The sequence below is a fragment of the Bufo gargarizans genome, chromosome 11, assembly GCF_014858855.1.
Source record: "Bufo gargarizans isolate SCDJY-AF-19 chromosome 11, ASM1485885v1, whole genome shotgun sequence".
Taxonomy (NCBI): Eukaryota; Metazoa; Chordata; class Amphibia; order Anura; family Bufonidae; genus Bufo; species Bufo gargarizans.
In genome coordinates, this window is record NC_058090.1 from 2,678,166 (window position 1) to 2,691,133 (window position 12,968).

At 42.7% G+C, this 12,968-nt stretch overlaps 1 protein-coding gene across 1 annotated transcript in view; it reads right to left on the bottom strand.

Annotated features, from left to right (window-relative positions):
• Positions 1–12,968, bottom strand: part of BRAF (B-Raf proto-oncogene, serine/threonine kinase) — a 116,501-nt gene that overhangs the window by 2,761 nt on the left and 100,772 nt on the right. The window contains exons 22-24 of the mRNA XM_044271702.1: positions 5,417–5,485; positions 4,745–4,933; positions 1,417–1,569 (exon numbers count right to left, since the gene is read on the bottom strand). Of these exons, the coding sequence (XP_044127637.1) occupies positions 1,417–1,569; positions 4,745–4,933; positions 5,417–5,485 (411 nt within the window). The remainder of the gene's footprint in view (positions 1–1,416; positions 1,570–4,744; positions 4,934–5,416; positions 5,486–12,968) is intronic.

Genomic DNA, 12,968 nt, shown 5'->3' on the forward strand with positions numbered 1-12,968 from the left:
TCACACGAGCGTGACGGATTGGCACCGGATGCGTTCAGGGAAATTTGCATCATTTTGCAAGCAAGTTCAGTCAGTTTTTGTCTGCGATTGCATTCAGTTGTTTAGTTTTTTCCGCGCGGGTGCAAGGCTCTTTGATGCGTTTTTCAATTGAGTGTTAAAAAAACTGAAGGTTTACAAACAACATCTCCTAGCAACCATCAGTGAAAAACGCATTGTATTCGCACCTGCTTGTGGATGCAATGCGTTTTTCATGTACCCCGTTCACTTCTATGGGGCCAGGGCTGCGTGAAAAACGCAGAATATAGAACATGCTGCAATTTTTACGCAACGCAGAACTGATGCGCGAAAAACAACGCTCCTGTACACAGCCCCATTAAAATGAATGTCGGGATTCAGTGCGGCTGCTATGCGTTCACGTCACGCATTGCACCCACACGGAAAACTTGCTCGTGTGAAAAGGGCCTAAATGTATTTTATTGGGATTTTTTTTTATTTGTAGATTTATTTTGATTAAAACTTTTGAAAAACCATGTATCATTTTTCTTTTCACTTCACACATGCTTGCTATTTTGTGTTGGTCTATCACATAAAATCACAATAACGTACATTTACGTTTGTGGGTGTAACATGAAAAGATGTGGAAAAGTTCAAGGGGTATAAATACTTTTTCAGGACACTGTAACTATCTATCTATTTAGACACACAATGTATATTTAAGAAGCGAAACATAATGATTTTGCCGCATCCGAAATATTAAAATATCATAGTATTTATCATGTGTGGTGAATGCCATAAAAAAACTTACCAAAATTTTTTTTAAAAAAAAGGTTGCATAGTATCAATAAAAAAAAAATAGCTCTTCCTGCAAAAAAAAAAATAGCTCTTCCTGCAAAAAAAAAATAGCCTCTCTTCTGTCAGCAGACATTACGGGTGTCAGAATAGAGCAACACAAAGCAACTTAAAAAAAAAAAAAAAAGCCAATTGGGGAGAGTTACCAACCTGGTGTAAAGTAAAGTAGAACTGACTTAGCAGCCAATCAGATTCCACCTTCATTTTCCAATGTGGCGGTGAAAAATTAAAGGTGTAATCTGATTGGTTACCAAGTCGTAAAACATGACAAATGGTATGTCCATATGTCTGCTGACCCACAGAATAAATGTCACACATTTTTACCACACAGTGAACACCGAAAAAAAAACTAAAATTACTATCAACCAAACAATGTTTAAAAGTTATACATGTACACCATAAATCTATGCTGATTTAAAAAGAAAAAAAAAGTTATGGCTTTTCAAATGTGGATATGAAAAACACTAAAAGTAAGGGGTTAAATATCAAATGCGAGAAAATGCCAGCATCTACAGTACTATAATGAAAATTCAAAATAAAGATTATATCCCGTGTGCATGTACTTACTCTTTGCTGTTGTCATGGTAACTGTGAGCCCCAACTAGGTAATGGTTTGGAGGTGCATCCCATCTTAGGTACATGTCAAAGTCATTGACGTAGCCGCTCCACTCGCAGTTATGTTGAACAGCCGTCTCTCCTTGACAGCAGAGGAATCTCCATCTAGAAAATTATTTTCAGCATTTTTTAAACTTAATATTCAGGAATCCACTTATGACATAGACATGACTTTGGTGCTGCTCCTTGAGCTCAGAGCTGCACCCATATTCCGAAATAAGCCGAGATGTTGCTAGCAGCGAGCATCCAGGACTTTTGGCCCAGATTCCACTTTCAACTGTACAATTGCAACTATGTAATGATAACCTACGGTAGAGCAGGGCACCGAAGGCTCAATGACTTGTCCTCTCTTCCAAAGGCCACAAGCCCTTTAGGCCAGCTACCTACAAGACTGTAAGAGGGTCACTTTTGTGTCTGTTCCTTGACCCTTAAGTCTGGACCCCACTCAAGGATGGAGCAGAAGTAACAGGCAGGCACGTAGCAATGAGCTGGAATTAAAGTTTACTCCATCAAGGGGCAAGACACTTGATGGTTAAAAAGATTGTCCAAAACTAATAAAAATTGTCCATGGTGGACATGATGTAAAAAAACAAAAACAAATGGGATCATTTATCAAACAGGTGTAAAGTAGAACAGGCTTAGTTGCCTATAGCAACCAATCAGATTCCACCCTTCATTTTTGACATCTCCTTTGGAAAATGAAAGGTGAAATCTGATCGGTTGCTATGGGCAACTAAGCAATTCTACTTTACACCAGTTTGATAAATAACCCCAAAAGAACACTCACCTGATTTGAGTGTCCCAGTTCCAGCGCCATGACTCAGGTCCCTGCTGCTTCCAATCCCCAGGGACTTAAACCTGGACACTGACCAAGTGTAAATAGAAAAAGAAAAAACACTCACCGTGTGTGGGCCCCCTGGCAATTTTTTTTTTTTACAAGTCTTTGTCCCTTTAAATACAAGGCACTTAAGCTTATTAATTACAGTCATACATGGTACAAGGCTTGGAAGTTACAGTCTTTTTACAAGCACAGAGCTTAGCAGTCATGATTTTTAGACGAACACAAGGAAAACCAGTTACAGTTTCTGGGGGGCACACATCGTAATGGTTACAGTTTCTGGGGGGCACACAGCATAATGGCTACAATTTCTGGGATGCACATATCATAATGGTTACAGTTTTTTGGTGGGCACACAGTATAATGGTTACAGAATGCCTCTAAAGGCATTCCGTTATGTATTCCGTCATAGAATTGCGTTATGATCCGTGGTAACGGAATCCATAACGCAATTCTGCTTTTACCACCAAAGAGAAGCGGGAACGAATCTCTAGTTACAGTCTCTGGCAGGGAAACTGTATATTGGTTACATTCTCAACAACATCTCAAAGCATGTGACAATTTTGGAATTTGTCGGGCTGCTATGGGTGGGAACATCAGTCTATAGTCACACAGCAGAATTGTCTAGGGTCACACCAAGGTACAGGTGCTGTCAGGAAACAGTCTGGAACTGTTTGCAGTATATCCAGGGACACTTCTGGAAAAGAGGCTTCCTCCAATTAGGCTGGTTCAAATTAGGCTGCAGCCTAGCTTAGGTCAAGACAAATAGCGTGCCAGCTTATCACCCATCAACATCTCATGATTAAGCATGACTCATTGGCCAGACGCAACTGCACTCAGAAACCAGGGAGACTTCTTTACTAGCTCCTTTCACGAGGTGCTCAAGGTGGCAACAAATATAGTACGGCTCTTTCCTTGTATAAAGCCTAAGCAGCTATATAGTTTGTTGTCCTCATGCATGTTCTATGTCATGTCAGTCACCGTTAAAGGCCCACTACCTGCAAATCAATATATGGTAATGCACCGATATAAAATAAGGCATAGCAAACACTAGGGGACGCGTGAACTGAACAGAGGTGCCTAGTTAACTTTACTGGGATGCTACAGACACGGCAATACAGTTCAGAGTTACAAACGGCTCAGCTCAACCATCCCCTTATTAAATGCCAGGAAGATGTACAGGATGATTTCTTGTCATGTGGGGATCATTATTACTTTTAGGAGACACAAAGGTGGCCATTTTTTACTGTGTGTAGGGCACTAAGAGGAGTTATATTACTGTGTGGAACCTCAAGGGGGTGCAATTACTTTTCGGGGGCACAGAGAAGATCACTATTCTGTGTGGTGCTTTATTACTGCACTATTTAGAGCTCAACCTAACTGGCACCATTGTTTTCAGGGATGCTGCCGAAGTGGCACTATTTTCTGGGGGCTAACCATAGTTACAATACCATTATTCTGAAGTACAGTATTTAGGGGCACCGGGCACTATTAGGGCAGCAACAGACATAGACCTGGGGGTAGAAAAAGTATGGGGAACTTGTATAGGTTAGAAACAAGACTGCTTGGAAAGGAAAGATCCAAAGATGTTTAGAGAGATCGCTCCGCTAGTACAAGTCATGGCTTAAAGAAGTGTTTATAGAATTTTAAAAAAGGGGGGGGGGGGGATACTGAATGATGTGAACTGCGTACCATTAATTTAAAATGTATTCACTTGTGATGTATATTTGGCAGTAATATTGCTGACAGTATTATATGGTGGTAATAATGTATGTGGTCATGGTGTGGCAGTACTATTTGGGCCTGATATAGTGGCATCATTTGTATTGGACAATACACCTATATAGTGAAAGGCAGCAATGGGAATACCCCGTAATGTATGTAGTACGAGCACATAACAGAAAGATATTAAATGGCAGTGCTCTATGGGTCTCATGTCAGAAGCAGACAGGAGATTGGAAAGTAGGCTGGGAAGTGGCTGCCAAAACATAGCCAGCGTTATTCCTGCATGTAGGTAACTAACAAGTGGAGGTGATTAGTCATAAGTAGAGATGAGCGAATTTCATATTATGAAATTTGTTCACACTTTGTTTGTTGGTAAAAGGTGAATTGCGTTATGGATTGCGTTACCGCGGAGCATAACGCAATTCTATGACGGAATGCTTAATGGAATGCCTTTAGAGGCATTCCGTTATTCACTCCATCATAATAGAAATCTATGGGCTGCAAAACGGATCCGTCCCATTTCTGTTATGCAGGGGAGTCCTCCCCTCTAAGTTATCTTAGAATTATTTTACCCCAAAATTAGAATCAAGGCTAATGCATTTCACTACTTGATCATAGAAATATATACGTGAATTTAAAAAATAAATAAAAAGTAGGAGCAGTCATGTGTTTCAAGTTCAACTATGAACCCATTCAATTGGATAACATTGCTTTTACCTCCTGTCTTCTTTTTGATCATCATGGTAACTATCCATTCCACTTAGAACACTTCCAAATGGACAGGCAAACGTGAACTCCTGGTCAAAGTCATTGACATAACTTGTCCAGTAACAGGATCTTGGCTCATTAAAGGTATCCTGACAGGCAAAATCCCAGACACGATCCTCACGTTTATTGTCATGGACACTGGAGGAAAGTATACTGTAAGTGGGTGTTAACAAGTTCTTTGGCAGCATTTAGATAATATTTTTGAATGATTACAGTGGTTGATAATGGTAAATAATGGTAATAAATCTAGAAGGAGGGCTCTACTACAGTTCCTGAGAGGTTGCACCCAGCAAATCCACCTATCCATATTTGTAACAAAAGCCATCGTAACTGCATGGGGCATTGAACGCTGTAGGCACCCATCTGCCGCTGTTTGCACTTGGGGGGTCTAATTCTTAAACAAGCCTTGGGATTCTTTGAATTCAAGTTACATTCCTAATAGTTGGGGAAAAGATATACTGTAGTGTTCTGCCCCAGTTTTGTATGCAAATACCCTGGTGAGGCAGAGTGACTTGTTGGCAACCCCTCTGGCACCCAGCACTTAGGGCACATGTTCTACCAGCTTTTCACCGTAGCTAACCCCCAGGACAATCTGCACAGAGAACATCTATGTTTTATTACCTGATAATTAGGTTGATGCTTTGATGACTCTGACACTCATAGTGAAGAACTTGATCAAAGTCATTGGCCCTTGGTTCTAAAGGAAATAAAGCAAGTTCATCATATTCATTGTAATAAATAGCACTCTTTGGGATCCCCAGTGATTTGCAGCAAAGTCATGGAGATATCACAATGCAACATCAATGTTGAAAAAGTCGAAAAATCCTAGGGGTTAGTAACTGCTTCCAATTAAGGTGAATGTGTATGAGGGGCTACTATAGAGTGCTTGAAGACAGGGGGACTAGTCCTGGATGAACCCTGTGCAGGACTCTCCAACTGCATTGGTAGCAAACACTGGTTCTGTAAATCCATGATGGAACATCCATCGTATATCTGCAGTGTGTAAAGGGATCACGTCCTGTTGAAATTGGGATCCAATAAAGACATAGAGAATATACTTGAGGTAAACCTACTCATATATTAGGAAACTGCATAAATAATAATTCCTTAATATATTCCCTAATTGATCCCAAAATCAGGGCATCAGCAACAGTGAATTCAATTTCCCAAAAATGATCTGTAAGCCCATATGGACTGTTTTATCACACTGCAAAATCATGCCTCCCAACAGTCCCTCTTTGATCCTTAAATGTCCCTCTTTTTGACCTGGGAAAATAACGCATAAATGTGCATTCATACATTTACTAAATTGCTCCTTAATAAAGTGTCTGCATTGTTTCTACCTGTATAGTAGGCCATAACTTCATTATTTGGTGATAATTTGGACCTTAAAATATCTATAATCTGAAGATTTATGTGCTGATATTTAAATGAATATTAAAGTGCAAGAAAAAAAATTGTCCCAGGGGCTCCGAATACTGTAAAAAAACATAAAGGAACTTATACTCGCCTAACCGATCCCCGGCTGCTGCAGTTCTGATAGAGTCAGTAATTCTACTTTGGGCGGAGTTAGAGGCGTGGCCTAGTATAAAAAAATTGTGATGCACGCCGCACATATTGCCCCTCTTTGCGATTTTCAAAAGTTGGGAGGTATGCAAAATACAGACTACCGTAAACGGCACGTGTACAACCTCAAGGGTGCGGCCATATGAAGTGGATTTTCCGCTGGAGAATTACACACCAAATCTGTGGAAAAACCTGCATGTGTTACATGCAGATAGGTCACGCATCTTACACTATGCATTGCAAAGGTGGAAATCAGCATCATAAATTGTCATGCTGCAGATTTGCGGGTCAATCTCCACTGTGGATTTCCTTCCTGTAATTCCATGATGGAACATCCATCGCATATCTGCAGTGTGTAAAGGGATCACTTCCTGTTGAAATTGGGACACTGTTGAATATACTGTTATTATCGTTGCTATGTAGGGAGCATAGAAGAGGCATGAACATTACCTGGAGGATCTGCAGAAACCACAGTGATCCACAGTAGCAGGCCCAGAATCCCCTGCATGGTGACAAGGCTGGAGGGGGCACTCGAAAGAATCGTGGGCGGTAGAGGTGCTGCCTGCGGATCGGAGCTCCAGGTGGTTTATACACACCAGACCTGGTGGATTATTACACATTAACCAGTCGTCCTTCAGTCATCAGTGCCAATAATGATATCTGGCCAAGTGTGAAGGTTAAACTGAGCTGTGTATTAATATTCTGTACTCGCTGAATACACCGTTTGCCTAAAAGTTTATGGTAATGTTCAGTATACAGCATATGGGATTACTTAGTGTTTTTGCCATATGCTTCCACTAGGGGGAGACCACCAAGGACAGATTTATACAGCTCTCACTGAACTCTATAATATGTTCCTGTCAGCAGGATCAATACTATTTAGGGCTCTTTCACACCTGCGTTCTTTTCTTCCGGCATAGAGTTCCGTCGTCGGGGCTCTATGCCAGAAGAATCCTGATCAGTTTTATCCTAATGCATTCTGAATGGAGTGAAATCCATTCAGGATGCATCAGGATGTCTTCAGTTCCGGAACGTAACGTTTTTTGGCCGGAGAAAATACTGCAGCATGCTGCGCTTTTTGCTCCGGCCAAAAATCCTGAAGACTTGCCGCAAGGCCGGATCCGGAATGACTGCCCATTGAAAGGCATTGATCCGGATCCGGCCTTAAGCTAAACGTCGTTTCGGCGCATTGCCGGATCCGATGTTTAGCTTTTTCTGAATGGTTACCATGGCTGCCTGGATGCTAAAGTCCTGGCAGCCATGGTAAAGTGTATCGGGGAGCAGCATACTTACCGTCCGTGCGGCTCCCGGGGCGCTCCAGAGTGACGTCAGGGCGCCCCACGTGCATGGATGACGTGATCGCATGGCACGTCATCCATGCGCATGGGGCGCTCTGACATCATTCTGGAGCGCCCCGGGAGCCGCGCGGACTGTAAGTATACCGCTTCCCCGCTCCCCACTACTACTATGGCAACCAGGACTTTAATAACGTCCTGGCTGCCATAGTAACACTGAACGCATTTTGAAGACGGACCCGTCTTCAAATGCTTTCAGTACACTTGCGTTTTTCCGGATCCGGCGTGTAATTCCGGCAAGTGGAGTACACGCCGGATCCGGACAACGCAAGTGTGAAAGAGGCCTAACGGTATAATTCCCATTAGGACTGATCCTGCTGATTAAAAGCATACCTTTGTTATGCAGATCGGTTGCTTCATTCTTGTGAAAAAGTACTTTTTTAATCCATATGCAATTGCGGAGTTAAGTGCACAGAAGCCACTCTGTGCACCCTTGGCCCTCCTGCTTCGCCTGCCAGACCCTCTTTCTCCTTCCTAATCAATACGGTCAGATGAGATGACAAAGCCGGAATCTGACCCTGTTAATTAAGAAGTGGGAAGAGCCAGCCAAGGAAGCAGGAGGAGCAAGGGTGCACAGATTGGCTTTGGCCCACCCTTGGTGCACGTAACTGCTTATTTGCGTATGATCTGCAACTGATCTGCATAAGACTACTTTCACATAAGCGTTTTTTGCGGATCCATCATGGATCTGAAAAAACGCTTCCGTTACAATAATACAACCACGTGCATTAGTCATGAAAGGATCCGGTTGTGTGATGTCTTCTATAGCCATGACGGATCCATCATGAACACCATTGAAAGTCAAAGGGGGACGGATCCGTTTTTTTATTGTCAGAGAAAACAGATCTGCCCCCATTGACTTACATTGTGTGTCAGGACGGATCCCTTTGACTCCGCATCCCAGGACGGACAGAAAAACGCTGCAGGCAGCATTTTGGTGTCCGCCTCCAGAGCGGAATGGAGACTGATCGGAGGCAAACTGATGCATTCTGGGTGGAGCCTTTTCCTTTCAGAATGGATTAGGACAAAACTGACCCGTTTTGGACCGCTTCTGAGAGCCCATGATGGATCTCACAAACGGAAAGCCAAAACGCGAATGTGAAAGTAGCCTATACAGTGTGATAAGGGTTGATCCTGCTGATATGTGCTTTAAGCGGCCCCTAGTCATGGCTCTAGGCAGGCAGAATTTAATTATTTCACTCTATGGCTGTATGAGGGAAAGTATGAAAAAATAAAAAAAATACAGTACAGAATTGTGGATGTATTTAGACTGGAGAAAATGGATTAACTGTAAAAAGTCAGAATCTGCTACTGGGTTCCCTCCTGAAAATCGTATTTACTTCCTATTGTTGTTCATTGTTGTTAGCCTAAGGCCTCTTTCACACTACCGTATGGCTATTTCAGCGTTTTGTGGTCCGTTTTTCACGGATCCGTTGTTCCGTTTTTTTTGTTTCCGTTGTGTTTCCGTTCCGTTCTGTTTTTCCGTATGGCATATACAGTCGTGGCCAACAGTTTTGAGAAAGACATAAATATTGGAAATTGGAAAAGTTGCTGCTTAAGTTTTTATGATAGCAATTTGCATATACTCCAGAATGTTATGAAGAGTGATCAGATGAATTGCATAGTCCTTCTTTGCCATGAAAATTTACTTAATCCCAAAAAAACCTTTCCACTGCATTTCATTGCTGTCATTAAAGGCCCTGCTTAGATCATTTCAGTAATCGTCTTGTTAACTCAGGTGAGAATGTTGACGAGCACAAGGCTGGAGATCATTATGTCAGGCTGATTGGGTTAAAATGGCAGACTTGACCTGTTAAAAGGAGGGTGATGCTTGAAATCATTGTTCTTCCATTGTTAACCACGGTGACCTGCAAAGAAACGCGTGCAGCTATCATTGCGTTGCAATAAAATGGCTTCACAGGCAAGGATATTGTGGCTACTAAGATTGCACCTCAATCAACAATTTATAAGATCATCAAGAACTTCAAGGAAAGAGGTTCAATTCTTGCTAAGAAGGCTTCAGGGCATCCAAGAAAGTCCAGCAAGCGCCAGGATCGTCTCATAAAGAGGATTCAGCTGCGGGATCCGAGTGCCACCAGTGCAGAGCTTGCTCAGGAATGGAAGCAGGCAGGTGTGAGCGCATCTGCACGCACAGTGAGGCGAAGACTTTTGGAAGATTATCTGGTGTGAAGAAGGGCAGCAAAGAAGCCACTTCTCTCCAAAAAAAACATCAGGGACAGATTGATCTTCTGCAGAAAATATGGTGAATGGACTGCTGAGGACTGGGGCAAAGTCATATTCTCCGATGAAGCCTCTTTCCGATTGTTTGGGGCATCAGGAAAAAGGCTTGTCCGGAGAAGAAAAGGTGAGCGCTACCATCAGTCCTGTGTCAGGCCAACAGTAAAGCATCCTGAGACCATTCATGTGTGGGGTTGCTTCTCAACCAAGGGAGTGGGCTCACTCACAATTTTGCCCCAAAACACAGCCATGAAAAAAGAATGGTACCAAAACACCCTCCAACAGCAACTTCTTCCAACAATCCAACAACAGTTTGGTGAAGAACAATGCATTTTCCAGCACGATGGAGCACCGTGCCATAAGGCAAAAGTGATAAATAAGTGGCTCAGGGACCAAAACGTTAACATTTGGGTCCAAGGCCTGGAAACTCCCCAGATCTTAATCCCATTGAGAACTTGTGGTCAATCCTCAAGAGGCGGGTGGACAAACAAAAACCCACTAATTCTGACAAACTCCAAGAAGTGATTATGATAGAATGGGTTGCTATTAGTCAGGAATTGGCCCAGAAGTTGATTGAGAGCATGCCCAGTCGAATTGCAGAGGCCCTGAAAAAGAAGGGCCAACACCGCAAATACTGACTCTTTGCATAAATGTAATGTAATTGTTGATAAAAGCCTTTGAAACGTATTAAGTGCGTGTAATTATATTTCACTACATCACAGAAACAACTGAAACAAAGATCTAAAAGCAGTTTAGCAGCAAACATTGGGAAAACTAATATTTGTGTCATTCTCAAAACTTTTGGCCACGACTGTACAGTATACAGTAATTACATAGAAAAAATTGGGCTGGGCATAACATTTTCAATAGATGGTTCAGAAAAAACAACAGATACAGAAGACATTTCCGTATGTGTTCCGTTTTTTTGCGGACCCATTGACTTGAATAAAGCCACGGAACGTGATTTACGGGCAATAATAGGACATATTCTATCTTTCAACGGAACGGAAATACGGAAACGGAATGCATACGGAGTACATTCAGTTTTTTTTTTGCGGAACCATTGAAATGAATGGTTCAGCATACGGAACGCAAAAAACGGTCCACAAAACGGAAACAAAAAACGGTAGTGTGAAAAAGGCCTAAGAGTGATAAAAAGTATGGGAGCATCATTCATCAATCATCATGTAGACTTTTTTTTATTCTACAGATAATTACGTATATGGGAGAACCAAATATATTTCTTGAGATGTATATATCAGTGACCAGGGGCTTTGCTAGGTTAAAACATTCGGGGCCTGGGCCCCTGATATTTTGTCGCAGGCCCCGAATATCCTGCCTGCCAGATAGATCCAAGTGTGTTGCCGTCCTCAGGAGGGCAATACAATTGAATCTAATGCCCTGAAAGAGCTGAAGGACCTGTGGTGACATCACAGGTCATGTGATCAGTTCTAAATGCAGTAGCTGAAAAGGACCAGCGATGTCACCATCATGTGACCAGTACAGGGGAGGACAGATCAACAGTGAAGAGAATTCCTGGGAAGAAGCTGTGGTGATGTCTGCTACAAGAGGAGAGGTAAGTTAAGGGTGAGGCAGAGCAATGCTGGGAGTTGCAGTTATTTAACTGGGACTGTTTGTTAGGACTGAAGAGAGAGAAGTTATTTACATGGGACAGTGGGGTGGAGTGATGTTATTTACATGGGACTGCATGTTGGAAGTGGCTGGGGGAGAGAGTGATGGTATTTATATGGGACTGAATATTGAGGGGGTGATATTCTTTACATGGGACTGTAATGTTGAAGATGGCTGGGGAGGGGGTAATGTTATTTATGTGGGACTGTATTTTGGAGGGGGGCAGGAGAGATGGTGTGATGTTAGTTATATAGGACTGTATTTTGGAGGAAGCTGTAGATAGAGAGGGATGTTATTTACATGGGACTCTATATTGGAGTGGGCTGGAGAGTTGGTGTGATGGTATTTACATGGGACTCTATGGCGGAGGGAGGGAAATAATGTTATTTACATTGGACTGTATGGTGGAGGTGCTGAGGAATCATAATTTCTGAGGACACTAAAGGGAGGAATATAACTACAGTGGGGACTGGAGGGGGCATTATAAATACTGGGGCGCTTCAGGGAGAGCATTATAACAGTAGGGGGCATTATAAATACTGGGGGCACTGTAGAGGCATTATAACAGTAGGGGGCGATATAAATACTGGGGCACTTCAGGGAGAGCATTATAACAGCAGGGGGCAATATAAATACTGGGGGAGCTTCAAGGAGAGCACTATAACAGTAGGGGGCATTATAAATACTGGGGGCACTGTAGAGGCATTATTACTAACAGTAGGGGGCAGTATAAATACTGGGTGCACTAGACGTTCTTATCACTACTGGGGGCTCTAAAGGAGGGACTTATAGATCTGCCTTATTTCTACTAAGAGCACTATGGGGGCCTTATTACTACTGAGGGCTCTGTAGAGAGCCCACTGGGGGAACAATAGTGGGCCTTATTTCTATTGGGGGCTCTGTGAGGGTATTATGAATACTGGAGGGCTCTTCTACTAATGGAGGCACTTTTGGGAAGCACTGTCACGGTTGGGGGCACTGTAGGGGGGCTAATGAGGGCATTCTAGAAGGGAATTACTATTGGTGGGACTATGAGAAGCACTATTACTATGGGGGAGATTATCTGTCTGGCACTCATTATTCTTCAGAATAGTATTTGGGGGTATTGGGGAGCACAGCGAGCAACAGGATAACACTGCTCCATGTTGGGGGATGAAGATAGAAATGTAACTAAGCTAAGATGTCCGTGTGTTGCACTCTGCAGAGACGAGGCGGCGCAGAGAAGTTGTACGAACTGAATGGAGAATATGATGACAGAGAAGATCTACATCAGAGACGTCACCTGAGAGGTACTGGATGTGAGAGTTATGTGCTGCTGTATAGCAAGTACAGTAAAATGTCTTCAGTGCTAGTATTTGCAGGGGGGGGGGATGGGGGGGCAG